This window comes from Vicugna pacos, chromosome 11, assembly GCF_048564905.1.
Source record: "Vicugna pacos chromosome 11, VicPac4, whole genome shotgun sequence".
NCBI classification, from domain to species: Eukaryota; Metazoa; Chordata; class Mammalia; order Artiodactyla; family Camelidae; genus Vicugna; species Vicugna pacos.
In genome coordinates, this window is record NC_132997.1 from 50,957,152 (window position 1) to 50,983,286 (window position 26,135).

General features: G+C 54.1%; 1 protein-coding gene across 2 annotated transcripts in view; it reads right to left on the reverse strand.

The window, feature by feature from the left end:
* UNC5B (unc-5 netrin receptor B) overlaps positions 1–26,135 on the reverse strand; it is an 84,482-nt gene that overhangs the window by 11,677 nt on the left and 46,670 nt on the right. The window contains exons 2-8 of one of the 2 annotated variants that reach the window (XM_015246621.3): positions 9,986–10,210; positions 5,907–6,050; positions 5,349–5,452; positions 3,366–3,546; positions 2,462–2,629; positions 1,565–1,729; positions 1,327–1,359 (exon numbers count right to left, since the gene is read on the reverse strand). In XM_015246621.3, the coding sequence (XP_015102107.2) occupies positions 1,327–1,359; positions 1,565–1,729; positions 2,462–2,629; positions 3,366–3,546; positions 5,349–5,452; positions 5,907–6,050; positions 9,986–10,210 (1,020 nt within the window). The remainder of the gene's footprint in view (positions 1–1,326; positions 1,360–1,564; positions 1,730–2,461; positions 2,630–3,365; positions 3,547–5,348; positions 5,453–5,906; positions 6,051–9,985; positions 10,211–26,135) is intronic. The other variant, XM_072971349.1, reaches the window with a different exon arrangement.

Consider the following 26,135-nt stretch of genomic DNA (forward strand, 5'->3'; position numbering starts at 1 on the left):
AGGGCCAGAAATAACTCTATACAGCCAGGCAGGAAGGTGTCCGGGTCAAGAGGCAGGGTCTAAAGTAGGGCTGTCTAACAGGACTTTCTATGGTGATGGCGTCTCCCATGACTGTGCTGTTCCCCCGTGACAGCCACTAGCCATGCCAGGTTAGTAAATAACTAAAACGCAGCTGGTGTCACTAAGGAAATGAGTTTTTAAGTATGTTTCTTTTTAGCTAAGGTAAATATGTTTAAAGCCACACGTGGCTTAGTGGCTACTACACTGGACAGCATAGGCAGAGCCAAGACGGCTGCTCTTCCCCCTCGTTTCTTTTAGGAGCTCCAGGAAGCACCTGTCCACTCTCTCCCCTCCCTGGGGGCCCTCGGAGAGGTTTCCCTGCCTGGATTCCCCCAAGCCCCACTCCCCTGGTAGAAGCCTAAGCCTTCAGCAAGGTAGGGCATGGCTCTCAGCCCTGATGTCTGCTTGCTTCCACCTCCTTCTGGCCCCATAGCTTCTCAGCAGCCCTCATTCTTGGGCTGCCCAGGAGAGTTGCCAGAGGAGGTCCCTGGGGCTGGGCTCCCACCTCCCTGGGGGCTCTGGCTCCCCAGGTTTGACTCTGGTCTCCTGACGGCCTCGCTAATCCTGGGGCGGGGGGGGTGTCACTTGCCTGGGGACCTTATATCTAATCAGTCACCAGCCTGGCCTCCCTGTGAGATGCACTGAGGGCTTCACTGCTGATTTTACAATTCCAGAATGATTTGGAAATTGTGGTCTCATTACCACAGGCCAATCTGCCCAAGTGGCTTCACTGCTCTGGTGCTACTGCAGGGCGGAGCAGCCCCCAGGGGCTGGGCGACAACCCTTTGGGGCTGAGCAGGCCAGTGGTCATCCCAGGGAACCTAGGAGGCCTCAGTTGACTGCTCGGGGTACAGTAAGGGCATCGGAGGGGACAGGTGTGAGCCTGCCCGCTGGCCCCACCCCAGAGAGGAAAACTGAGGGGGTGAGGCCAAGAGCATCAGCTATGGCCAAATATTTAGGTTCGAATCCTGGCTGGATCCTTGGGTAAGTCCCTTCTCTCTGAGTTCAGTTTCTTCTATAATGAGAGGGTCAGGACAGTGTCCTAGGGCCTTTCTCTCAGCTGAGGGTCTGCCTCTCTGACTGTGATGGAGATCATGCCACGTGCAACTTAAGGTGCTGGGGACCCCATTAAAGGTTGGTGGGGGGGCACTTTCAACTCTCTCTGCCCCTTGCCCAGCCCTGCATCCCACCCCCTGGAAAAGCCAGCTAAGGAGAACCAGGGATCCACCCCCAGAGGAAAGAGGACAGCCATGAAATGGGACTTACGGTGGCTTTTGGGGTCACTTAGAGTTTTCTTATCTGTCGAGGGAAATAAAGGGAAAGACAATGACACAGGTGGCAGGGAAAGGGGATAGAGAGGGCGACAGGGAGATGCGCGGATGAGATGACCGTATGGATGTGGTGGGTGAGCAGGGGCCCTGAGGGGCTACTCCACTGTAGGCTGGGCAGTGGGGGCTGTGGGGGGCCCTTATCCAGCTCCCGGCCCTGCCTTCAGAGGACTCACTCTGCACACACAGCCCGTCAGTGCAGTTCTTGGAGTCGAGCAGGGTCCCGCTGCAGTCTCGGCCCCCGTTCTGAGGTGGGGGCGCCATGCACTCGCGGCTGCGCCAGTGGGCACACTCGGTGCTACAGGCTGACCACTTGCTCCACTCTGTCCAGGCACCATCGACTGTGGGGGCACAGCACAGTTATGCGTGCACGCACACACACACAGCATGGCAGGGAAAGAGGAACCCAGGACACACATGGGCTATCCAAAGAAATCCAGATCGAGTGCCAGTGCAGTCAGATGCACCAGGTGGGCCAAGAGAGCACGGACAGAAACCTAAGGTCACTCACACAGATACAACCCAGTGCACAAGTGTACACACACAGACCCAAACCCAGGGTGAAAAACACCACATTGTTCACACAGACATGCCTCCAAAGAGGGATAACACAGCCAGATTTGCAAGGACAGACCAACCGATGGGGACACAGAGAGTAAGGCATAAGGAGAAGAGGACTGTGGCAGGATGGCGGTCCCCAGCCAGGGTGTATCTAGTGGTCAAGGGCAGAGGCAAAGGCTCTCTGACCCTGAGTGGCTCTGAGACCCTGGCCTGGGGGCTGACGCTGAGAATGCTCAGCTTAGAGGGCTGAGAGTCCACCCCTCAGACCACAGCTCGGAGCCTCTGCCTCCCTCTCTCCCAAAGCCCAGTGCAGAACAAAAAGTCAGAGGTTGGAGCATTCAGACCAGCCTGGTCAGCCAGCTGTGGGCCCTGGGACAAGCACCTTCAGCTTCCCCGATGGGGAGACTGGCTGTCCTGACTCTGGCAGACACCACAGCACAGAAGGTGGGGGTGGGGCTGGGGCTGGCACGGGGCTGGGCGTGGGCAGGGTGCCACCCGGCCAGTGGCCCTACCTGGGCACACGGTGGTGCAGGCAGTCTTCTGGAAGGCCTGGCCCTCGCAGAAGGCGCCTCCATTGAGTGGGGCGGGGTTGGTGCAGGTCCGTGTGCGCTTCTGCCAGCCACGGCCACAGCGGTTGGAGCAGGGTGACCACTCTGCCCAGCTAGACCAGCCACCATTCACTGCAGGGATAATGAGTGTCACCTAGTGGCCTGGATCTTCGCCCCTTGGGACCTCCAAGCCCTATCCCCCAGCCCCGATGAGGCCCCTCTGCTGAGGCTCGGCCCTTCCTAGCTGGGCCCCTCCTACCTGCAGGGCTAGAGACTCACATACCAGTGGGCAGGGCTAGGCTGCATCTATCAGCACCAGAGGGAATTCAGGGGGTTACTGTCTATTCCCCGCCCCATTGTTCATGGCAAACGGAGGTCCAGAGAGGGTTGATACTTACCTAGGGTCTCCCGTGAGTGATGGGGGACCCGGAACTGGAACCCAGAACAGGAATCTTTCTAAACCCTCATCCCAGCCATGGCCCTGGCCTGCCCACCCAAGGAGACAGCAGAGAACAGCTCACAGGCCTGGGCAGTGGTTTCTAACTCTGCTAGAACAATAGGTTTGGTCATGGAGATATCGACTAGGCCCTGGCCCAGCCCCGACTCCCAGAGAACTGGGTCTTCCCCTTCAGGGTTAAGCAAGGGCCCTGAGAAGGGGAAGTGCTCCTGGCTGGGGACCCAGGAGTACCTGACTTCACCACGAGCTTTGCTGTGTGACTTTGGTGAAGTCATCTCCCCTCTCTGGGCCTTCTCCTCCTGGTCTGTTCACCAGGGTCCTGCTGGCCTCCCAGGTAGGGCAGGGTCAAGTGGGCTGTATAGCCCCTGGCTCTTCTCCCTCAGCCATGTCCCCCCCAACTCTGGGCCGCACCATAGACGATGATGGTGGCAGTGGTGCTGCGACGTTTGGCCACGATGTTCTTGGCCACACAGGTGTAGTTGGCTGTATCTGACAGGCGGGCCTGGCGGATGATGAGGTTGTGGTCGATGGTGAGCAGGAAGTTGGTGTCCTGGGTGGGGTCGATGACATCCTCGTTCTTAAGCCATTCCACCTGCAGGAGTGGAGTTGGGCGCGTGAGGGCCCAATGCCTGCTCACCTACACCCCGGGGAGTGGACCCTCTCTGGAGGGGAAGGGAGGCCTGACCAGAAACAGGACAGCAGTTCTAGCCATGTCCACCCATAGTGGTGACACGGAGGCAGACATGTGCTGGACACTACAGAACACAGTGGTTAAGGGGACCACCCACCAGCTGGGGGCCTTGGGAAGGGACTTACACACAGCATTAATTTCATCAACTGTAAGATGGAACCTAATAGCACTGTCCATAAGGCTGTTGCGAGGATGAAGCGAGTTAGTACACGGAAAGTGCGGAGGACGTGCCTGGCTCACCTAAGTACTAACTATGCACACGCCTTCATCATTAACTCTGCAAACTGACTCTCAGCCACAGTGAGAGGACTGGCAGGTGATTAAGAACACGGTCTTAGTTGTGGTATTTATATATTTACTACTCAGCCATAAAAAAGAGTAAAATAATGCCATTTGCTGCAACTTGGATGGACCTGGAGATTGTCATTCTAAGTGAAATAAGCCAAAAAAGAAAGAAAAATACCATATGATATCATTTATATGTGGAATCTAAAAAAAAAACACAAATGAACTTATTTACAAAACAGAAGCAGACTACAGACATAGAAAACAAACTTATGGTTACTTGGGGGAAGGAGGTGGGAAGGGATAAATTGGGAGTTGGAGATTTGCAGATACTAACTACTATACATCAAATAGATAAACAACAAGTTTCTACTGTATAGCACAAGGAACTATATTCAACATCTTGTAGTAACCTATAATAAAAAAGAATATGAAAAGGAATATACGTATGTATACATATGACTGAAACAGTATGCTGTATGCCAGAAACTGACACAACACTTGTAAACTGACTACAAAAAAGAAGAAAAGAACATGCTCCCTAGTCTGGCAGACCTAGGGGTACAAATCTCAGCTCCACCACTCACCAGCTGGGTCACCCTGGTGACCGCTTTACCCATCCCAGTGCTGTGTTCCCAGCCGTAGGATGGGATGACAACATCCGCCTTGCAGGGTCGCTATGAGGACCAGCACATTGAGTGCTGGGTACACGTGGGAGCCCCACGAGTGGTAGATAGTACAGAGGGTGTCTGTTGGAACCCATTTCTAGATGGGGGCCCAGGCTGGGGTGGGGGCTAAGTGATTAGAGCAAGTTTCTGAGGTCTGATCCTGAGCTGGAAGCACAGCATCCCATCTTCCCCAATCCCTGTTCTACTGGGGTCCTTGGCAGCAAAGCTGAGATGTCTCCCCAATGCCCTGCCCTGACTCCTGGACCACCAGTGCCGGGAGTCGGAGGGAGGGAGCAGGTCTGGAACACAAGCAGGGCAGTGAGGGGACAGGCGGGCATTGCTCAAGGATGCACAGGCCATGTGGTACGGGAAGGCGTGATCAGCTCATATACACACATTATGAGACATTTTGGTGTCCATAAAACCGGAGCCTTGAGTTCCAGGGTAGGGGAGATAGTGTGTACAGTCACTTCTCTTGCAGGAGACTGAGCCTGGGGCCAGCCCAAGAAATCCAGGGGGTTCCTGCCCCAGCTCTGCCCCATCCCATGGGGTTATGCCTATAGAGGGCACAGCTGGCATCTGGCGTGCACTGAGTTCTATAGAGGTGGTAGTTCCTATCTCTGTCTCTAGCCTCGATATCCCCATCTGTGAAACGGGGAGAGCTCTGGGAGGCTCAGGTATCATGGCTGGTGGTATATTCCATGCCTGGCTGGTCTCTGCCATTCCAGCATTCTCCATGCCCTCACTCACCTCAGCCACAGGCACCCCCTCTGGTGGGCGACATTGCAGGAGAACCTCGTGGTCCAGGGGCACTTCCTTGCCCAGAGGCTCCTGATCGAAGTTCTTGCGCAGGTCTGGGAAGAAGGAGAGGGGTCCCAAGGCACAGTCAGGGAGGAAGGAGGCCAAGTCAGGCAGAGCTGCAGCCTGAAGTGCCCCATTCTAGCCACTGGGTGGCAGTGCACACCGAGGAACAGTTCACAGGGACACCTGGCCTTTACCTGGGGAATTTCTTCTCCAAAGTGGGGGCCTCACCAGGTGGACTTGGGGGACTAGGGTTCTCTTCCTGACTCTGGGATCCTAAAAATGTGGCCTGGGATGTGAGAAAGCTAGTACTTCTTTATACAAAGGCAACTGGAAAAGGGCCGTTAGAAATCCTAGGGCCAAAGGTGGCACAGGTTCTGGGTCTCCGAGTCTTCTGAGCTGGCATCCCATACTTTGATGTCTGTGTGTGTGCAATTCTCTCTCCAGGATCCACAGGGAAGGGGAGAGGGCACAGGGGAATGGGGTGGGAGTGTCAGGGTGGCATACACGCAATGCGGACATAGGCCCGGCGACTCTTGGTGGTGCCCGCAGAGCTCCAGGCCACGCACTGGCACCAGTAATCCTCCAGGCCGAACAGCTCTTCCACCTGCTGCCGTGACACCTCGATCTGCACCTCTCGCACCTGCAGGCCTGAGAGGAGGAGAGAGATGCCGTCAGGGGCAGGTCTGAGGATAGGAGACACAGGACACAGCACCATGACCTCTCTCTCCTTTCCAACCACCAAGTCCTGTTGGCTCTTCTCCTAAGTGCCTCTCATTTCCATCTCTTCTGCCTTGAGCCCGGCCCGGGCCACAACTGTAGTTCACCTGGAAATTGCAATGGGAAAAGCTAACCCAAGACCTCTCCTCCATCCAATCCACTTTCCACCCTGCAGCCAGTGTGCTCTTCAAAATGCACAAATAGTATGTCTCCAGTCATCTCAGGGTAGACTCAGATCCTCCACATGGCCTCTAGGTCCTGGACGATCTACCCACTGCACCCTCACTGGGCATCTTCTAGTCCCTCAAGTTCCCCTGGCCTCTCTAGCCACAGGGCCTTTGCACATCCAGCCCCCTGCCTGGAACTCCCTTCTGTCCTTTCTGTGTACAGTGAACTCCCAGTCACCATGAGCTTTGGGCTGGGCCTCACTTCTGGAGGGAAGCCCCCTGATGTTGGCCTACTCCTACCTGCTCTCAAAGTACTGCTCAGCACTCCCACCGCGGCACTGGACACTGATCTGTGCAGTTATCATTCCCTGCCTGGCCCGATTTCCTCATGGCACTGACCATTACCTGGAAATGTATTATTTATTGATGTGTTCATGTGTTAACTGATAGATCTCTTGTAGGAGAATGAGGTGGGGCTTTGCCTGGCACAGACAATGGGCTCAACAAATATGAGGTAAGCATGTGTCCTCTCTCTGCTCTTGGCTCAGGAGCCTGTGGAGCTGGAGCTGGGGGGAGGCACCTCTTCCTGGGAACTCTCAACTCTCAATGGCTCCCTGTCAGGGCCTGAGGGCCTCCCTGGATGACAGGATCCACCAGCCCACAGAGAGGGAATCACTCACTCATCTGCCAATCTTCCCCTGACAAAGTCCTCTATGCTCAGGAAAGGGACGAACCCTCCTAGATGAGGATGCCCGTCTGAAACTCTTCCCCAAAGCTTGTGGGAGGACTATGAGGGCTCTTCCTCCGGGAAGCCCTCCCTGACTGCTCCTCAGTCTCAGAATTCCTAAAGCCACTCCCCCTTGCCATTATGTGTCTCAGATCATCCTCTCATGGACATAGGTGGGTTCTGATAAGCCCCTCGAGGGTGGCATTGTTGTTGAGTGTACAGACTGGGATACTGTGGCATGGTGACTAAGTGGAGCGCTGGGCAGCTAGACAGGTTTGAATCCTTGCCCCACCCTCCCTCCACAGCTGTGTGACCTTGGCTAAGTTGTTTAGCCTCTCTGAATCTTGGTTCCCTCATCAGAGTAAAACACTCAGGGTAAACTCTCAGTGAGTCATGGCAATTACAGTGCCCAGCCAGGCTGGACACAAATCTACTCTGGCAGCTCCTCTGGATCTCACTCAGCTCCTTCCTTTTACATTTGGAGAAACTGAGGCTCAGAGAGGGTAGGTGGCAGACCCAAAGTCCCACAGCAAGTTGCCAACAGAACCGAGATCAGCTGCCTGGGGTCTTGTGCCAGTTAGAGCTGTGTCCCATAATGTGTGACACCTCTCTGGATCTCTCCCAATGAAGTCATTGCCTGAACTTTCCTGCATCCTGGGGGATGTACTCCCTTACACTAGGAGTCCAGACAGTGAGGAAACCCCTCCTGATGGCCAGGGATCTAAATGGGAAGGGGCAGGGTTTTGCCTTGGGGGAGTACCAGGAGGGAAAAGGCTTCCTGGGAAAGGGGGTGGTGGGCAAGCTCTGCCCACCAGCAGTGGCTGCCTGGAGATCTTGCTCCACAAGCAATGCTGCATAACCTGGGCAGGAGAGCAGGGACCGTCTTAGGGGGTCATCCATTCAGAAGGTTTCAGGAATACCCACAGTTATACAGATAAACCACCCAGCAGAGAGGAGGACATGGGCCTTTGGTCTCCCAGACTTGAGCCCCAGACTAGGTGTCCCCTCAGCATGACGGCCAAGTGGCAGGCCATGCCTGGACCAGGGCACCCAGGGCTGGGCTGCTTGCTTCGACCTGGCATGAGCTAGTGGATAGGCTCGTCCTGCCTCTCCTGGCTCACAGCTGTCATCCTGTGTTTTCTGGGCTTCAGAGAGCGCCAGGAAGGGCTGGGGATGGGGAGCAGGAGGAACCAATCACACTGGTGCCAAGGGTGTGGCCCACTGGACCACTGTCCATTCTTTGTAGCCAATGGGGACAACAGTGCCTGATTTCTAGGGCTGGCAGGGCTTGTGTGACTGGTGGCAGAGAAGTAAGAGCCATGTTGTTACTAATAATTGTAGGGTCTGTGAGGGGCCCAAGCAAGATATACTATCCCCTTTCTCCACGGGGTCAGAGGGGTGCAGGGGGACAGAGAAGTAAGAACAGGTTTCAAGAAAAAAGAGGCCAACAAAAACCCAGAAAGAGGATGGAGAAAATGGGAGTTTACTGAGCATCTTCTGGGTCCTGGCTGTGTTCAATGCTGTGCAGGCACCACATTGTTCCATCTTTACCAAGACCTTTGGTTAACATTCCAGTTTTCAAAGAGAGGAAATGGAGCTCAGAGAAGTTGAGTGACTTCCTCAGGGTCACACAGCCAGAGTTAATGGGGATTTTTTTCCTTTTAAAAATTCTTTAAAAAAATTTTTTTTTTTTAGATTTTGGTTGAGAATGAGACTCCAGATCTAATTTTTTAAATTCTTTAAAATTTTTAGTAAAATATATATAGCCTAGAACTTACCATTTTAACCAATTTTTAAGTATACAGCTGAGTGGCATTAAGTATATTCTGGAGTATGGTTCTAAGCCTGAGTGGTTCTGAAATCTGTTAGGTTTCACAGGAAAATAGGAGTTGAAGGTGGAAGAAAGGAGAGTGAGAGAGACTATGTCAGGGGAGAGACACAGAGAGAGAAAGACAGAAGGAAAAAAAGAGACACAAAAAGAGACAGGGATGAGAAGAGAGAGGCAGGAGAGACAAGGAAAGAAGAGAGGGCTGAAAAAAGAGAAAGAAAAGATCAGGGAAGAGAGGGCAAATATGAAGTCAAAGCCAAGGCAGGCTCTGGTGCAAGGGAGCCACCTGGAGCCTGGGGTTGGCTGGGGTTGCCCAACACCGGCCACCCCCGGGCAACCAGCAGTGGGCGGGCCCCTCCCTAGCTTTGGTCTGGGAAAGGCTTTCTACCCTTGCAGGTCCTGTACTGTAAACGGGAGCAGAGCTCTGGGACCTGTGAGGAGCCCAGGGCTCTGCCTCCTGCCTAAGGTAGGGGGTGGGGTGGGCCAGGGCCCTGAATACGTCTCAGAAGGAAGGGGCCTAAAACTTCCCCCTAGTTTCCCACCTTTCTGTCACTCTCCTCTGTCCTGTGGGATGTGGGCTGCATCCTAGCACCTCCTCTATGATTATTTACTGAGTATCATTAACCTTTTTTTTAAACCTAAAATGATTGATTACTATGAAGGGAGCATTGCATCATGATTGTGAACAGAAACAGTATCACTTCCCACAGAGAGGACCTGTGAAACGTAGGATGGTCTAGAATTCTGGTTGGGTGCTGGAGGCAGGGCTGCAAACTAGAGCCAAGACAGAGCCGGCTCCTCTTCCTTAAGCAGGAAACACAGCAGGTGCTTGGGGAGTTGGGGTGGAAGAACCCTAGTCCCTGCCTGGACTTGCTCCCTGATACAATCAAAGGATGGAAGGAAACTGGAAAAGGGAGTGAGTGCTCAGCAAGGAATTCAGTGCTGTTTCACCTGGTCACCCCAAGTCAGGGCACATGGCCAACCCATGGAGAAATACTGACCCAGGGTCAACTGCAGAGGGGAAACTGAGGCCCAGGGGTCTCGTGGCTATGTGAGGTCTCACACAGAGCCAGGGTGGAGCCAGGCCCAGGACCCTCTGGGCCCAGAGTGACCCGGGGATGCCAGGCGAGTGGGGCGGGCTCACCGGTGGCCTCGTCCAGGCCCTCCTGAGTGACATGGTCATTCTGGCTGACCCACTCGCCGTTGCACTTGAAGTAGATCTGGGTGGCGGGGAAGGCACGGCAGCGCAGCTCCACTGGCTTATTCTTCACAATGTAGGCGTCCTGTGGCTCCTGCAGGAAGTGGGGCAGCGGCTCTGCTGGCGCTGATGGGAAGGAGTCCGGGAGCACCTCGCTGCCAGAATCAGAGCCTGTGGAGGGTGGAGGGGTGGGAGGGCTCTGTGAGGCCACAGGCTGGGAGGCCCTGGGTCCCCCTTGGTCCCCTAGAGGCCATGGCAGAGACAGGAGGCGGGGGAGGAGGGAGACCTGCTGGGACACTCGCTGCGACCCAAGCAAGGTCTGGTACTCCCAGGACCTCAGTTTCCCTACTCCACCCTGCTTTTAAAAGGCCGTGTTCTGGAGCCAGTCCCAGCTCTATGATGTTGTGTGATTCTACTTCTTTAAGGATGGAGGAGTCAGGGTGGTCCAGGGAGGTGAGGCCATCCATCAGGGCAAAGACACCCGTCCCCAGTGTCCCCTGCACTGGCCCTCGGGCCTCCCTCCAGTTTCTCATGGTGAGGCCACGGTATGTGAAGAGCTGGAAATGGGTCTGAGGCTGGAGCTCAAACCAGGCCAACTCTGCCCTGAAGCCATAGCTGCCCTTTGAGCCCCAGCTAGCCAGCCTGATGGAAGTGGGGAGACGAGCCAGGACCCACAGGGGCAAGGGGTGGGCTGACGCGGGGTGGCAGCACCAGGCTTGGGCTCCCTGGTGCTCAGTCCCAGTGTGCCTCCTCCTCCGGGAAGCAAGCCCAAGGCAGGTGGCAGCGTGGAAGGCGAGACCACCTTCTCTGCAGACTCCACGCACAGTCTCCCTGCCTCTGGTCTGTGGCTCTGATCCATCTCTTAGCCTTTCCTGTTTCAGCCAAATCCACACCCTCAGCCCTAACGATGAGGACACTTGGGAGGCTGGGAACCCAGGGAGCACTGTGCCCGTGGCAATCTCCTCCCTCAAAAGGGCCAAATGGAAACCCTGGCCCCGCCCGCCTCCCTGGAAAGAACAGCACCTCAGGAGGTGAGACAAACAGGAAGGGAGAGGGGCCTGGCCACCGCCAGCGGGAGGAGGGAGGGAAACCAGGCCGGGCCAGGATAGTGGTTTACAATCCACTTAGGAAAATTGACTTTCCAATGCCAAGCGCCAAACAATCAGGTGGCTGGGAACAAGCGGTGGGGGGCTTGTCCTCCTCTGCTAACAGCTCCCGGGAACAATGAATTAAGCCACAGGGGTGCGCATGTCTGCCCAACCCCTCGCCAGCCTGCCATAGCCCTGTCACTGTCCCAGTGCTCCAATCCCTCAAGCACAGCTGGGGTCTCCGCAGAGGCCAAGGGTGCAATGTGCTCAGCCCCAGGGAGACCCCTGTGGGCGGAGGGGCCAAGGGGACACCCAGTTCTTCAAGAGCAGAATGAACAAAACGTGCCTGACATGATCAGGCTGCGTCATGTCCTTGTAAACCAGGAGCTCCTGCTAAGGCTTGGGAGCTCTGAGAAAATACACGGGTTGTCACTGGCTCCAGGCTCTGGGCCCTGGGTGGGGTGTATATGTGTGACCTGGGGGGAGCTAAGGGGAAGCCAGCAAGAATGGGGGGAGGTGAATCCAGCTCCATCCAGCATGTTTTGTGTGACCCACGGAGAGCGCTTAACTCTGACCTTGTTACTTCATCTCCGTATAGGGCAGGGAAGTGAACATTCATCTCTCTAGGATCTTTTGAGGACAGTATGAGATAAACATGCCTTAGTACCTAGGAGGGGCCTAGGGGGTAGTAGAACAAGTTGCTGCAACAAAATAGCAACTAATGCTTCCCTTGAATTGGCTGCTATGTTTCAGTTACCTAGTTAACTTCCCTAATGCTTGCAACAACTTTCTAAGGTATATTATATTAGTCCCCAGTTTACTGATGGGGAAACAGGCTCAGAGAGGTTAAGCAACTTGCCCAAGGTCACACAGCTAGCAAGAGGCAGGGCCAAGATTTGAACTCAAAAAACCAGACTCATTTGTTTGGGATGTTACCCAGGGCTCCACACTGCCTACCACTGGAATAGCTTCATAACATTGGGCGTCTCCAGACTTGAGAACCCTAATAAACCCTGACACTGCCTGGATCTCTACAACTGTGGGGGCTCTCTCATCAAAGGGCCAGTAAGGCCAGGACCATTTTTCTTGTTTCAAAGGTGGAGAAATTGAAGTCCATCCAAATAGGGCAAGTGACTGATGCAAGGTCACCTGGCTAGTGGGCATCTAAACTGAGAGCAGCACTGAGGATTCCTGAGGCCAGGCCAGGGCTCCTCCACACCCACTTCCCTCTGCCAGGCAGGCAGACGCCTTCTCCGTAGGAAAGTTGGCAGCCCCTAGGGTCTGGGAGCATGGCAGCTGATGGCAAGATGACGCAGTGTCCAGAGAGCTGGACATTGGTCTCCCAGTGGCCTGAGAGCTGCTGACTGTGGCCTTCTGGCCAGGCAGTTCTAGGGAGAGAAAATGGAGCCCACCTCCCACCACCAGCATCCTGTTTCAGTCTCAGGCTTGAGGGATGTAAGGCTTCAGACTCAGACATGCCTGGGTCTGAACCAGCCCTTACTGGCCTCAGACACCTCATCTGTGAAATGGGGGAACTGGGCCTCCTTCTGGGGATGGCGGCCACAAGAGAAGGTGTGCAGGAGCCCGCGGTGCAGCTGCCTGCTTGCTTTACCTTCTAACCATGGCCCCCAGCCTCCAGGTGACGGCCGCCCTGGCTCTCTGTGGCACTGCCGGCTGTATTTATGACTTTGTTTTATAACCCTAATGCAGTGCATTTATAAAGCAGGCGCAGACTCAGCTGAGGAAAGTAAACATGAGACGTCCATTAGTAAAGGAGGCCCGAGTCTGGAGGGCCCTGGGGCCCCGCCCTCCCTGCCCCACCCCTCCTCTCAGCCCCCGCACCAAGGCTCCCCACCATTCACAGCAGTGCTGGGTGGCTCTCCATAAGATACTGCCCACTTGCCAACATCCCTACCCCTTGGCATCCAAAGGCAGATGGTGACAGGAGACCAGGAAGAAGAATGGAGGGCTGTCCCAAGATTCCTTCCCAGAGGGACCATCGGCAGACTATGTGCTGGTCGGCACAGAGTAGGTGCTCAGGGAGCATAAGTTAAAGGTGTGCGTGCTGGCAAGGGGAGGGGTCCTACCAGGACCCAGCTGAGTTGGGCCCCTGCCTTGACCAGGAGACACTTCCCCTCCTCCTTGGCTCTGGCTCAGACTTTGGTGGCTGACAAGGCTCCACAGGTGTCCTGGTGAAGGACCACCTGAGTCTGCCTGCCCCTGTGGGGGCCAGCTTGCAGGGAGAAGAATATGAAGTCTTGGGGTTCCTCTGTGCTTTCTCTGCTGGATGCTTTCAGAGGACATTTTATATTAACTCACTGAGCCCTGCAACAATCCTAGACAGAGGTTCCCAAAATTTTTGGTCTTTAGTGTCTCGGGATTTTTACCAGGTAATTTTTTTCTTGGTAATTTTACCCCAGGGCCAAAAGAAATTCCTGGTGATTCTGTTTATTAAGGATTTAGATCTAACCAGCTTACGTGTGTGTGTGTGTGTGTGTGTGTGTGTGTGTGTGTGTGTGTGTGTGTGTGTGTGTGTGTGTGTGTGTGTGTGTCCTAACAACTTGGTAGCCATTTGAAAAAATAATACACATAAATTAAAGGAAAAAATAATATTTGTATTCCATTCCTAAATGGCCACAATGAGTTACAATGGGGATGGATGTGCCTGTTGGGTACTGCACAAATTCTCAAATCTTGGAATCACAGTGGACACTGCCACTCCCATTGTTTTGTCTCAAGGTACTCCCAAATGCCAAAATCCCAGCTTTGCCAAGGCATGGTGCCATCTAAAGGAAAGAAGTGTGATGTAATGCTGAAATTGTAAGCTCTCTTGAGCTAGTAGTGGTCTCGGTATCTGATAGCTACCCACTATTGCTGTGTTTCCTTGAAGATTGAAAATATCCCACAGCAGTCCTCTGAAGTTCCTACAGCACCTGGGGGTGCCCTGGCACACAGTTTGGGAACCACATCCTTGAGTCAGGTACTACTATTATCCTCATACTATAGATGAGGAAACTGAGACCAAGAGAGTTTAAGTTGCGGACACAGGGCTGTAAAGCGAATATGGAGCAGACCTGGGGGGCACATACAGGCAGCTGGATACTGAGTCTGCCTTCTGAACTGGGAATTGGTGTTTATTTCCACTATTTGCGAGGTGCTTCAAGTATTTCGCCTAATTTAGTCCTCACAACCCCCAAGGTGGGGGTTACCTTCCCATGGTACAGATGACGACACGGGATATGAAGGGCCCTGCCTGAGGGCACAGGGTCAGTGGGAGGAAGCCAGGCTTGGAGCCATATCTCATGGTCACCTGTCCCCCTGGCTTCACTCCCGCTCTCCCCTCTGCTCCATCCTTACACCTAAGGAGAGGTTCCCTAGGAGGAGAATGCCTCTGCCAGGCCAGATCTGGGTTTCCTGCTGGTGGGAAATGGCCCACATAGAGTGTATTTTTCTAATAGCAGAATTTATTGGAACCTATAGTTGCACAAAAGCAACCTGCCTTTACAGCCACATCCATGAGTGGCCCAGCTGTCCCACGAGGAAGGTATGAAAGAGGACACATCCCTGCACAGGTCAAACACAGGAAGAGAACCACCGTGGAAGTCCGGAGCCCTGGGCCCGCACCCCAGCCAGGGACAGGCATTTCTGTGTGGCCTTCCTCTCTGGCCTCGGGGCGGGAGCGGGGGTGGGGGGGTGGGGGCGTCTGTAAAATCAGGAAGTTGATGGAGTCAGTCTTGAGCCCTACTCCGATTCTTGCACTTTGAGATTTGAAGATGCCTGATGGGGAGTCTGTTCATGTAGGACAGGGCCCTGTTGGGGAGTTTTTTTTGTTTTTTTTTTTTAAACCAAGTGAATTTGCTTAAAGTGGAGTCACGTTTCTTGCCATTGTTAGTCCTGGCTCAAAGACCCAGCACCTACTGGTGTCCTGAGGCAAAGTGTGGGGGGAAGCCAGGGAGGGAGGAGGTGGAACTATTTGCTGTTGGGCTCTCCTAACCATGCTCACTCCAGCCTCAGATCAAAAGGACAATCAGCGTCTCTGGTGGGCCCCATTCAAACCCTCACTTTAACTATACCTGCCTGTATGAGGTCCCTTGTTAGCCAGTCTCACTTGGATACACTGATTTACAGTGATAGAGGTTATTTACTCAAGGGCCATCTCCTACAACAACCCCCATCAACTCCTTATCCAATCTTGACTCACATACCTCCAGGGACAGGGAGCTCACCACTGCCTTCCTCAGCCAGGTTTTCCCTTAGAGCTAACAAAAAAGTCTTCCTTACTTTCAGCTGAAATTTGCTGTCTGAGGTTCCAGCCATCACTATAATTTTAACCTCTGAGGTTATGCAAAACAGCATGCTTCCTATTCCCTAAGACAGAGTCTCAGCCTCTGGAGGCTGTGGCCCATCCTCCCTGGCCTTCTTCTGAATAGCTTTCTCTCAAATATTCTTTCTTTTCATTTCGAATTTCTACTCTGTCTTTCTCTGAATATTCACAAGACACAGTTTCACACCCCTTTACTACCAAGCTGGCTTCCTCATGGGCAAGTTCCATTTTGCTCCCAGCCCCCTTAAAATGTGGGGAGGGGAGGTGACCAGGGTGGGGTTTGGGGGGCACCTCCCTGCTTCTGGCAGGTCAGAAGCTTCTTGGCAGTTGTGGGCAGCTGCTTCTGGAAAGCAGGGCATACCCCACAGTGTTCTTGGTGCCCCTCATGGTGTCCAGGACAGGGTACTTGTCCCCTGGGAGGGGAATAGCGCTTGCAGGACAGAGCAGGGAGCCTGAGCCCCATTTCTACCCGACAGCGGTACCTGCGCCAGGCTGCATGCTCCTTCCTGGGGCTGGGCCTGGGCAGTGCCCAGGGTGGAGACACACCTGGCAGTGGGGAGGTTCTGAAGGGGAGGATGTCGAGGCCATGGGCTCGTTTAAGAGGTACCAGAATCTAAGCCACTAGAATAAGCAGAAGCCAGGGGCCTTGGAGGTGAAGGAAGTGGCTTCAGGACAAAGGTAAAGAAACTGTATTTCTCAGAGTTACCCTGGGGGTTGGAGAGGGTAGCTAAAACTACAGCATTCAGACATCCCTGAATGGGATACTGTCACAGTTGCTAGGGGAGGCCACCGGGGCTCTGCTTCCCTTGCGGTGGCCCTGGGCATGGGGTCCAGACTGGACAGGCACACGGTGGAAAGGGCTGGTCTGAGAGCCAGCAGACCCTGTTCAATCATCACTCTGCCACTTGGGAAGGTCGTTTTACCTCTCAGGGCCTCAGTTTCCCCATCTATGAAAAAGGGGCTAACAGGTACCGTATTGCCCTGTCAATTTTGAGGCACTGTTGTGAAGGTCAGCTGAGAAGACAGATTCAAAAGTACTCTGTTAACCGGGTAGAGTCCGTGCACCAGGGAGAGGCACCAGGCAGGAAATGTTCTCTGGCTGGACTGTGTGTGGGGAGTCCTGAAACCCCACACTGGCAGATTCCTGGCCTGTTGACACTTGTACCCCTGAAGGCCAGAAGCACAGCACATCAATATGCAGAGGGGCCTGGAGCCCTGCAATCTATCAGCTCAGAGAGGGGAAGTGACCAATGCAACATCACACAGCAAATTCACAGCCAACCTGGATCGGAGCCCCGTTTCTGATCTGGAGCTGAGGAGGGAGACAGTACAGCATGGCAGGGCTCTGGGTAACAGTCTGGGCTCTGTATTTCCATGCCTGGGATGGAAACTCACTACCAATCAACCTCAGCCAGGTCCACTTCTGGCCAGCCCTGCTGCCCGGGGCAGAGACCTCAGAGGCTACAGGGGTTTTGTAGGAGGGCCTTGATACCCTTGCCCCTTGGTTTTTGTCCCCTGCTTGGAGACAAGGCCAGGCCTGGGACCCCCAGGCTCAACAGCAGGGGGTGAGCCTCTGTTGCTGAGCAGGGCTGGCTGGTCTGTGGTGGGCAGGACGGGGAGGGGAGAAGCGGGGCAGGCGGGAGGCGAGGGAGAGAGAGACGCCCCACGCTGGGCACATTTATCATCAGCAATCACAGTCTTTCTCTAGCCCCTGGACACCGGCTAATTCTCACCATACTTGACCTCCCACTGCATGGAAAATCTCTTCCATTCACTTTGAGGTAGATGTGCTCAGTGGGGAGTGGGGAGAGTGGGGGGAGACGAGCCCGCTTATTATTATGTTTTAAAAATACACAAACTCCACATGGAAGGACCCTTCCCTGGACACAAAGCCCTACTTCCATCTGGCCCTGGCTTCTGGCGGCTGTGGGGTTCAGGCTGGGGCCCCCCTCAGAGGTGGTTACAATGGCTGTTATTGATGACGAATGGGAGCTGACGGGCTTAGGGGGCGCCAAGTTCTTCCTAACAAACGAGGTCCCTTGCATAGCTCTTTTCTCAAACCCTCTGCAGACCTGCCTGTGCCCATGACATCACTCCCTGTGTTGGCCACAGGATGTGCCCTCACCAAGATGGCCAGCTGTGGCAGGAGCTGAAGAGGCATCTGGCTGATCCTGAGAAATCTTTCCCCTGGAAGGACTTAGGAGGAAGCTAAGGATCTGACAGGAGATTGAGGATGAGGCCCCAGGTTAGGCACAGAGCCCTGGCATGAAGCCTGGGCTCCATTTTGTCGGGGCTGCATTGTTTACAAAGCAGAGAGGGGACACTATGGTTTCTGGGTCACTGGTCTACTCCCAGACCCTCAGGGGTACCTGGGAGGCTATATTTCACACCCACAGGCCCAGACCCTCCCTTTGGTCACTGGGCTCTCTTGGCCTGGGCCTGGGTCTCTCTAGGGCTAACTTTTAGTTCCCCTTCTAAGTTCCAGTCACTGTGCCTGGAGGCTTGGGCCCTGAGCAGGGGGCATTCTGCTTCCCCTTCCTCTTACAGACAAGGAGCACAAAGCCTTCTCATCCATCACCCTCCAGATGATCACCATTGATCCAGCACTCAATGTGACAATCAACATCACCATCAATACAATAATCCTGTGAAGTAGGTGTTGCATTTTACAGATGAGGAAACTGAGGTTCAAAGAAATGAAAAGATATGCTCTGGTTGTCAGCTACCAAGAAACCCAAAGCTCTTCCTGTTAAACCACAAGGTCTCCTTCAGTCCATCATGGCCCTTGGGGGTCAGCAGGGGCAGCTATTTTCCTGCCTACTTTTCAGATGAGCAAATTAAGTCGCTAGAGTTCACTAACTTGCTGGAGGGGAAGAGGGACTCAGCTTTCTAATCCCAGCACTTGGCCCCCCTTCCTCTGTGGGTCTCACAAGTCCCAGACCAACCCCCAGCCAATTAGAGATCCATCCTAGCCAGGGAGGGGCCTACTGGTAGCCTGGTGCACCCCCAGACATCGGACACCCAGGCTCACATCATGAGACCCACGCATGTCCTGCCCCAGGTCACAATCCACAATCATCTCCCCTGGACATCAAGAGAGCCCCAACCAGGATGGGACAGTGGATCCTTTCTTAGAGCTGCTGATGTCAACTCTAAGGCAATGGCAGTGACTTAGGCCTGTGCGGGACCTGCTATTTTATTTGGTCATCTCTCCCCTATCCAAGAGTTGGGATGGGAAAAGTTTGAGTTGCAGTATCAGACTCCACCAAACACCCAACAGTTTGGGCCTTACCTGGGGAAGCCCCCCTTTCCCTCGCCCCAATCCAACTCGTGACGCTGATGAGCCTGGATGCTGCCAGGTAAACCTTCAAGACGTGCCTCAAACCACAAGACCACCCACCATCACCTCCTACCATCTACAAGCCGTGTCCTCCAGCACAGACCCCTCCTCATACGCTCCCTTTCTTCCGCTCTTGCCCCCTCAAGTTCACTCTCCTCACAGCAGCTGGGGCGATCTGGCAAAATACAAATAAGTCACTCCCCTGCTGACACTGTCCAAGGGCTTCCGTTTGCATCTGGAATGAAGTCTGAACGCCCACCAAACCTCCAGACTTCAGAGGCTCACCCATCACTGTGCTCCAGGCCACCCAGGCATGCTTCTTGCCCTGGAACATGCCTTGCTTATCTCCACCTCAGGGCCTTTGCTGTTCTCTCCTGCCGGAACGCACCCCTCCCCACCATCTCCTGGTATTCTTGTAGCTGACTCTGTCACAGATCTCAGCTCAAGTGCCACCTGCCACCTGCCCAGTGAGGCCTTCCCTGACCACGCAATGTCAATTCATCATCCTCTACCCTCTCCAATTCTATCTCCATTGTCCTGTTTGTTGTTGTTGTTGTTGCTGTTGCTTTCTTTTTTCCTTGACAGTGCTCATCTCTCCCTGGAATTACCTTCTCCATGTATTCATTTGATTATCTCATGTCTGTCTGGACAGGTCTACTCTCTGGAAGGCAAGCTCCTTAAGAGCAAGGAAATCCCATTTGTTTGTTTAGTGGGGCCCAATGAAGACACAAGACTTTCTCCAGCTGTGCTGCCCAGCCTCTCCAGAAGCACTTCGGGTGGCAAATGAGGGTGGAAGGGAGCAGCCGGAAGAGGTGGGCACAGGTTGGGTCATGGGAGCCAATCCCTTTGGAAACCCCATCCTGTATGATGCTACCAACATGAAACTTCAGAGACCACCTAATTACTGTCTTTTAGAATGGAGACCAGAGAGGGTGTGGTCTGCCTTAGATCACACATCACCTGAGCAGCAGGACCAATAAAAGAAACTGGGCTCTAGACTTTCAGGGGAGTGGGGACTTTATTTTTAAAATATTCCTTTCCTTTTAATGAAAATACATTTTTTCTTGGGCTTTTCTGATTATAATTTAAGAAAAAAATAAGGATGAAGATAAAAACCACCCATTCCTACCCCCAGCTGACCAGAATTAACACTGGACATTGGTCTTGACTTTTTTAGATGCACCCACATTTTGTTACTTAACAAGGTCTTGCCATGTACAGTGTGTATATCCTACATTTTCTTTCAAGGTTGTTAACTGAGGACTTTTAAACCACAAGCAAAATGCACCAGGCATCTCCCCCCCACCCCACAGTCACACACGTTAGACGGCTGCACGCCAGCTGGGCTGAGAGCCCCTGCATGGCATTCCGGGTCGCTGGAGGAGCCGCAGGATGCAGAGCTGATGAGGAAGCCACAGGCAATGAATTAGGATCTCTGAACGTTTGGGTGCTTGGGAGAAAGACACCAGTGTCCTGTCCCTGTCTCCCAGAAAAGTAAAAATGCCCATGGGGACAGCTTTTGGCCCAGGGGCTGCCTGACAGGTTATGTCTCTGCTGCCCTTCCAGGCGAGGTGTCCCCATGCAGCCCTGAGGCATGAACTTCCCCTGCCTTCCCAGCGTCATGCTGTACCACCCCTTGTTGCAAAGGCAGCAGACTGTCAACACATTGCAAAGTGGAAAAACCATGCGATCCTTGCCCGCTGCCATCAGCACCATCAACATGCCTGGCCACACCCCACCCCAGCGCTGGCTGTGGGCTCCCTGGCAGGCACCAGGTGGGGGCTCAGATCCTGGGCTGCGGGGCGCTTAGAACTAAGCCCAAGTCCTTCACTTCCAGAGGGGGCCCCTGAGGCCAGAGAGGAGCAATGGCTTGTCCAGGTGCAAACAGCTGGTCAGTGGCTGCAGCACCCCTGGTATCTCGGAATCACGCTGGCATACAGAGAATCAGAGCAGGGAGAGAGGAAAAGGGGTGCCTGGACTCTAGCCTTTGCCAGTCTGTGAGATGGGGCATGACAGACCGGGAGAGGTGAATAGAAGGGGTGGAGATGGAGTTGCAGGAGGACAGAGAAAGAGAAATCTGAGTGTGTCTGGCAGTCGGTGGGTGACTGGGGCTACGTGGGACTTCTTGTAGTTTTCTCAATCTGGAATCGGCCTGGGTTCCTGCTCAGGCCCTAGGGGTAAGGGAAGAAAGTGGCCATCCATCTCTGGCCTTCCCCGACACTTCTACTGTCTCTTCCACAAGGCCAGCACCAGGCTAAGGCTCCATGGGTCCTGGGGAAGGCAGACCTTGTAGACTCGGCTCCCAGGAATACCCTGTGGGCCAGAAATGAGGAGCAACTGGTCTCAGGTCACACAGCAGGTTAGAAGCAAAGCCAGGACTGGAATGTGTGTATCCAGGCACTAAGCCCAGTGCTCTCACCCTTGCCTCTCTCTGGGTCCAGCAGTGGGGAAGACCCTAGCCCTGAGCCTGGGTGAGCGGCTGAGCTGTCAGGGATGGAGATATGGGGAGACAGGTGGCATTGGCCAAGGGTAAGTCCTAGATGGCTGTGCAGGTGCACCTCAAGGGAGGCAGGGTGGTGGGCAGGGACTCATCCTCATTCTTTCATTCATTCATCAAACATTTCCTGAGTGATCCCCCTTGATCATGCCTATGGTAGGGCCTGGAGAGCAACAACCAAGCTTCAGTCCCATCCACGGGAAGCTACAGTAAAGGTTATGGTTAAGGATCCAGACATTCTGACCCTCAGACTTGGGCTCAGTCTACCTCCAGCCTAGTCCCACAGTCATGTGATGATCCCTCTGCCTGCTGACCCACCTTCAGTACAGAAATAAATCTACAGCATTGTCAGTAGCTCCCTCCTTCTCAGTCAAGGAGTCAGCCCACCTCCTCCAGGAAGTAGGCTTTGACTGCTTCTGCCTGGACGACTGTAGGGATTTCTCATTCTCCAGGCTCTTAAAAATCTCTCATATTTCTTGGGCTGAAGCACACTAGTGCTGTCACTGGCTTATGAGGTGACCCTGAGTAAGCCACTTCCTTCTGAACCTTAATCTTCCCTTCCGGGAAATGGGGCTGCTTTGATTTGCTTCCTCTTCCACCCACTGCCCCAAGGTTGTTGGGAACATCAAGGTCAGAAGTGTGAAACTGTTTTGCCAGCTGGGCCACCCTGTGCACTTACTAATTTTCAGTATTGCTTTTTGCAGTAAGAATAGTGGGCATGCCTTCCCGGGCTGCCAGGGGTACTGGCTGACACCTCAACCAACAGCCCCAGGGTCTTTCTCCGGGTTTGAGGTGCTGGCCAGGTGCTCTACTCCCCACCCTCTGTCCAGCCCTGGCCTCCAAGCTGCCGCCCAGCCCATCCCATGATGACATGGAGATGCAAAAGGCTGATGCAAGCTGGAAGGAGGGAATGAAACAGACATGAGTGGGGCGGATGGAGCTCCACCCCCAGCCCCGTGGGGCGCCCAGCTTGGCCCCTGCCTGCTTGTTTGCACCTGCTGATGTAATCACCGGGTCTCCTTGGCTCACAGCTCGGCCTGCTCACCTTGGCTTTTGAGCTAGAGCCAGAGGAAGGGTGTGAGGTCGTGGCCGCATCCATCATGAAAGGGCTCTTCTCCAGGGAGGGGTGGTTGGGCCCCAGCGAGGGAAGAGGGGAGGAAAGAGCTTGAAAAACGGTCTGAGGAAGAGCACGGGCTCTGAGGTACACAAGACCTGAGTCAACTCCAGCTTTGCCACTGTGTCACTTCAGGGGAGCGGTCCCATGTCTCTGAGCCTGGACATAACAGGTAATCAACTTGTCACTCTCTTCCAGGGCTGTCTCAAGGGGGATAAGGATGTCTGAGAGGGCAAAAGACAAAGGATGGAGGCTCCATGGAAGGAAAACACCAGAACAGTCCGGGGCTGGCCACCAGCTCACTTCCTGGGGCCTCAAGCTTATTTGTAAAATGGGCACAACATCAGTGTGGCCACTTCACAGAGACAGTTGGGGCTGGAGCTGGAAAAGTGTGATGTGGAACTAAAGTGTATGAGAGCTCCTTACCAAGAGCCTGGGGCCCCCAGAGGCTAGGTAAGGGAGGTGGGGCTGTCAGCTGTGCCCTCTGCCTGGCCTGGCCCGGGAGCCTCCCCTCAGGGAGAAAGGCCCAGGAGACCAGCGTACGCCTCCCCAGAGGCGTCCGAGGAGCCGTCAAAAACACGCAGGTGACGAGCACCAGAGTCAAGACCCACTCCTGGAAACTGCAAGGCCACCTGAATACAGCCGAGGGCCCGACCCCACGAGCCTGAAGCCTGGGGCACCCTGTCTCCAGCCTGTAATCCTCAGAGCTGGTTTCCCTGGAGACGGCTCTGCTCTTTTCCTGAGAAAGGCAGGGAGGAAAGGGCCCCACGTAGTTCAAGTGTCTCTTTGGTTGACATTGAAGGCAAAACGACAGGAACCAGCCTGTGAAGAGAAGACATCCATCTTAGCCCCCGACCCCTCAGCCTGGGAGAGAGGTTACCTTCCTAACCAGGCCCTCAGTTCTGCTGTGGAGGGGGAGCTGCACTCCAGCCGGGATTCACCAGCTTCCCTGGCCACAGAGGCACATCCTTCTCTTTAGCATGGCCTCAAGTCCAACGTGGGTAGCCAACAACAGCTACTGCTTACAGGCTAACCCATTCCCAGGCACTGCGCAGACCACCGTCACCTAACCAAATCCTCTCAACAACCTTTGGGGCAAGTACTCTTATTACAATCCCAAGTTTGCAGGTAAGGAAACTGAGAAATAGAGATGGTAAGTAACTTGCATAAGGTCCCAGAACATGGTTGTCAGCACTTTAATCTGGATCCCCCTGACTCCACTAAGACCACTCTCGTTAATCTCTAAGCCAGTGGTTGTCAAACTGCAGTGTGTCCCAGGGTCAGCTGGAGGCTTGGTAAAACCCAGTGAGCTCTAGCCTCCTGCCTCCACCCGGAGGTTCCCACTTAGCAGGTCTGTGGCGGGGCTAGAGAATGTGCAGGGCTAACAGGTTCCCAGGTGCTGCCGCTGGGCCACTGCTTGACGCTCTCTTGCCTCCCAGCAGAAATATAAAACACTCAGCACACATAATGGTGCTTAATGTAGGTCAGCTCCCTTTCCCTAAGCACTTCCATGATTCAGCTAGGGACATTTTAAGAGGCACTGAAGGAATTACATGGCTGTAAGGTGCTGGCTGCTTTAGCTTGAATAGAGCCCCAGCAAGTGGTAATCAAGATTATGATAGTCATCACTTGCACCTGCCTTCTTGCAAATTAGCCTCTCTGGACCTCAGTTTCCTTATCTGCAAAATGGGAGTAATATTTCCAGGAAACACACTATACACACAAATTGCTTAGAGCAGTGCCTGGCACATCAAAAGGGCTTACTGGGTATAAAGTGCATTATTACTTTTTATTATTGCCATTGTTACTCTCTACTTTATCTATGTTATCTTTCCGACAACCCTGTGAGGTTGGTATCAACATCCACCCCCACTGTGTACCTACAGTTGCTGAGGGGATAACTGGCCCAAGTCATCCAGTTGCTAAGCGGCAGAGGAAAGAGTCTAAGCTGGATTTGGGACTCCAGTGGTAGAAACTGTCCACTCTGAGTAAAGAGAGATGCCCACTCCTGCCCACTTCCTATGGAAAATATGAAGTTATTTTCTTTACGTATGTTTCCTGTGCTACCTTCTAGACCCCCAAGCTTAGCCCAGGGTTCCATCAGTGTCGCTGGTGAAGGGAGAACATCTCCAGTAGGGAACCAGAGGCTGTGTCAACCACTGCACTCGGTGGCCTTGGGCAGTCAGATCCCTCCCCTCCCTGTCTGCCCATATGTCCCCTGCCTGCTCCTCCTTACTGGGTACCCTTGAGGTGTGAGGGCTGGCTTGGCAGTGGCTGGTCCAGGTCCTGAGAGAGGGGACAGTCACTGCTTCTCCTGAGATCCCTACCCCCATGCCCCCTGGGATCCCAGTTCAAAACAATGGAGGCTTCAGGTCATCCTTCTCGTAAAGGTTTTGTAGGTGGCTAATTTTAGCTGAGACACATTCGGCATTTTCCCAGCCTCCGTCACTGCCGCATTCTGTGCTGGACAAATAGCCTAGGTTTTTCCTCCCCGATTGTTCTCAGCCGGGGGGCTAGGGCTGACTCCAGCTCAGGACAATTCCCTTTGTGTCTGCTTCCGGATGGCTCTTAGTAACTCGGAGGGGACAGCCTGGAGCTCTGAGCCTGAGCTCTCAGGCTCCCACCCCCACCCTTGCTGCAGGACCCCTCTTTTCACAGTCAGGGCATTCCCAAATGTGATATTTAAATAGGACGTGCTGGTCATAGTCTCCTCATATCCTCAAGGGTGGGGGCAGAAAGAGAGGGCTTGTGGCCTGAAGGGGCATCCTATGGACAGATGGGGAGGCCAAGGCCCAGAGAGGGTGTGACTGGCCTAAGGTCACTCAGCACTCTGTCAGAACTGGACTGGGACTGCAAGTCTACAGACACACGGTCTAGTGCTTTTTGCATCACGTGCAGGAGAAATCCCTCTGCTGTGGAGGCTTCCACCCAGAGTGTAAGATCCCAGACTGCAGGTCTCCCATTCTCATGGCCTCCAGCTGAGACACCTGGAATGCTGCCCTGCTGCCCTTCCACCACTCCCCACTGCCCGCCCCAGGGCTGAATCCCTCCGTCTTCAGGTCTCACCTTGAAGGTCACCTCCTCAGGGAGCCCAGCTGACTGTGCCAGGGCCTTGGTTCTTCCTCTCATATTTCTTTTGCTTATTGCCCTCATCACTTTTTTTAGTTATATGCTCATTTATGTATTTCCTTATTTAGTGCCAAGTCCCCACCCGACCCTGGGGTCCCAGGGGAGAACGCAACATTTAACCACCTGTGTGGACCCTGGGGCCAGGTCCTGGAGTTCCTGCTCTGCCAAGAGAGGCTGGAGGTCCCAGGGGAGTGACTGGGGGCACTCAAGACTTGGGACAGTAGATGTATCCAACCGTTTTCAGCAGCAGGATGGCCTCGTTGGCACTTTCTGTCTGAACACCATTCCTGGCTGGACAGCACATGTGTGCCCACTGCTAACCCCCAATGCCAGCCTGGTACATGGCAGATGCTCAATAAATGCTTCTTGCATGAATGAGTGAAACTTCTGGGCTCCTCTGGTTCCTTTTCTCCCTGAGGGAGGAGCCCTGATTTGACCTATGCCCCACCTTTCCCATTGACAGCTCTGGAAGCAAGAGAAATGAAGAATCTTGGGGAAGGCATCCACGGGCCAGGGTGGCCCCATCCGGGAGGGCTGTTTGCTGGCCTCACAGCCCCCAGCTCTGCCCGGCCCCCCACTGCCCCAGCCAGGGACCCAGTACGCT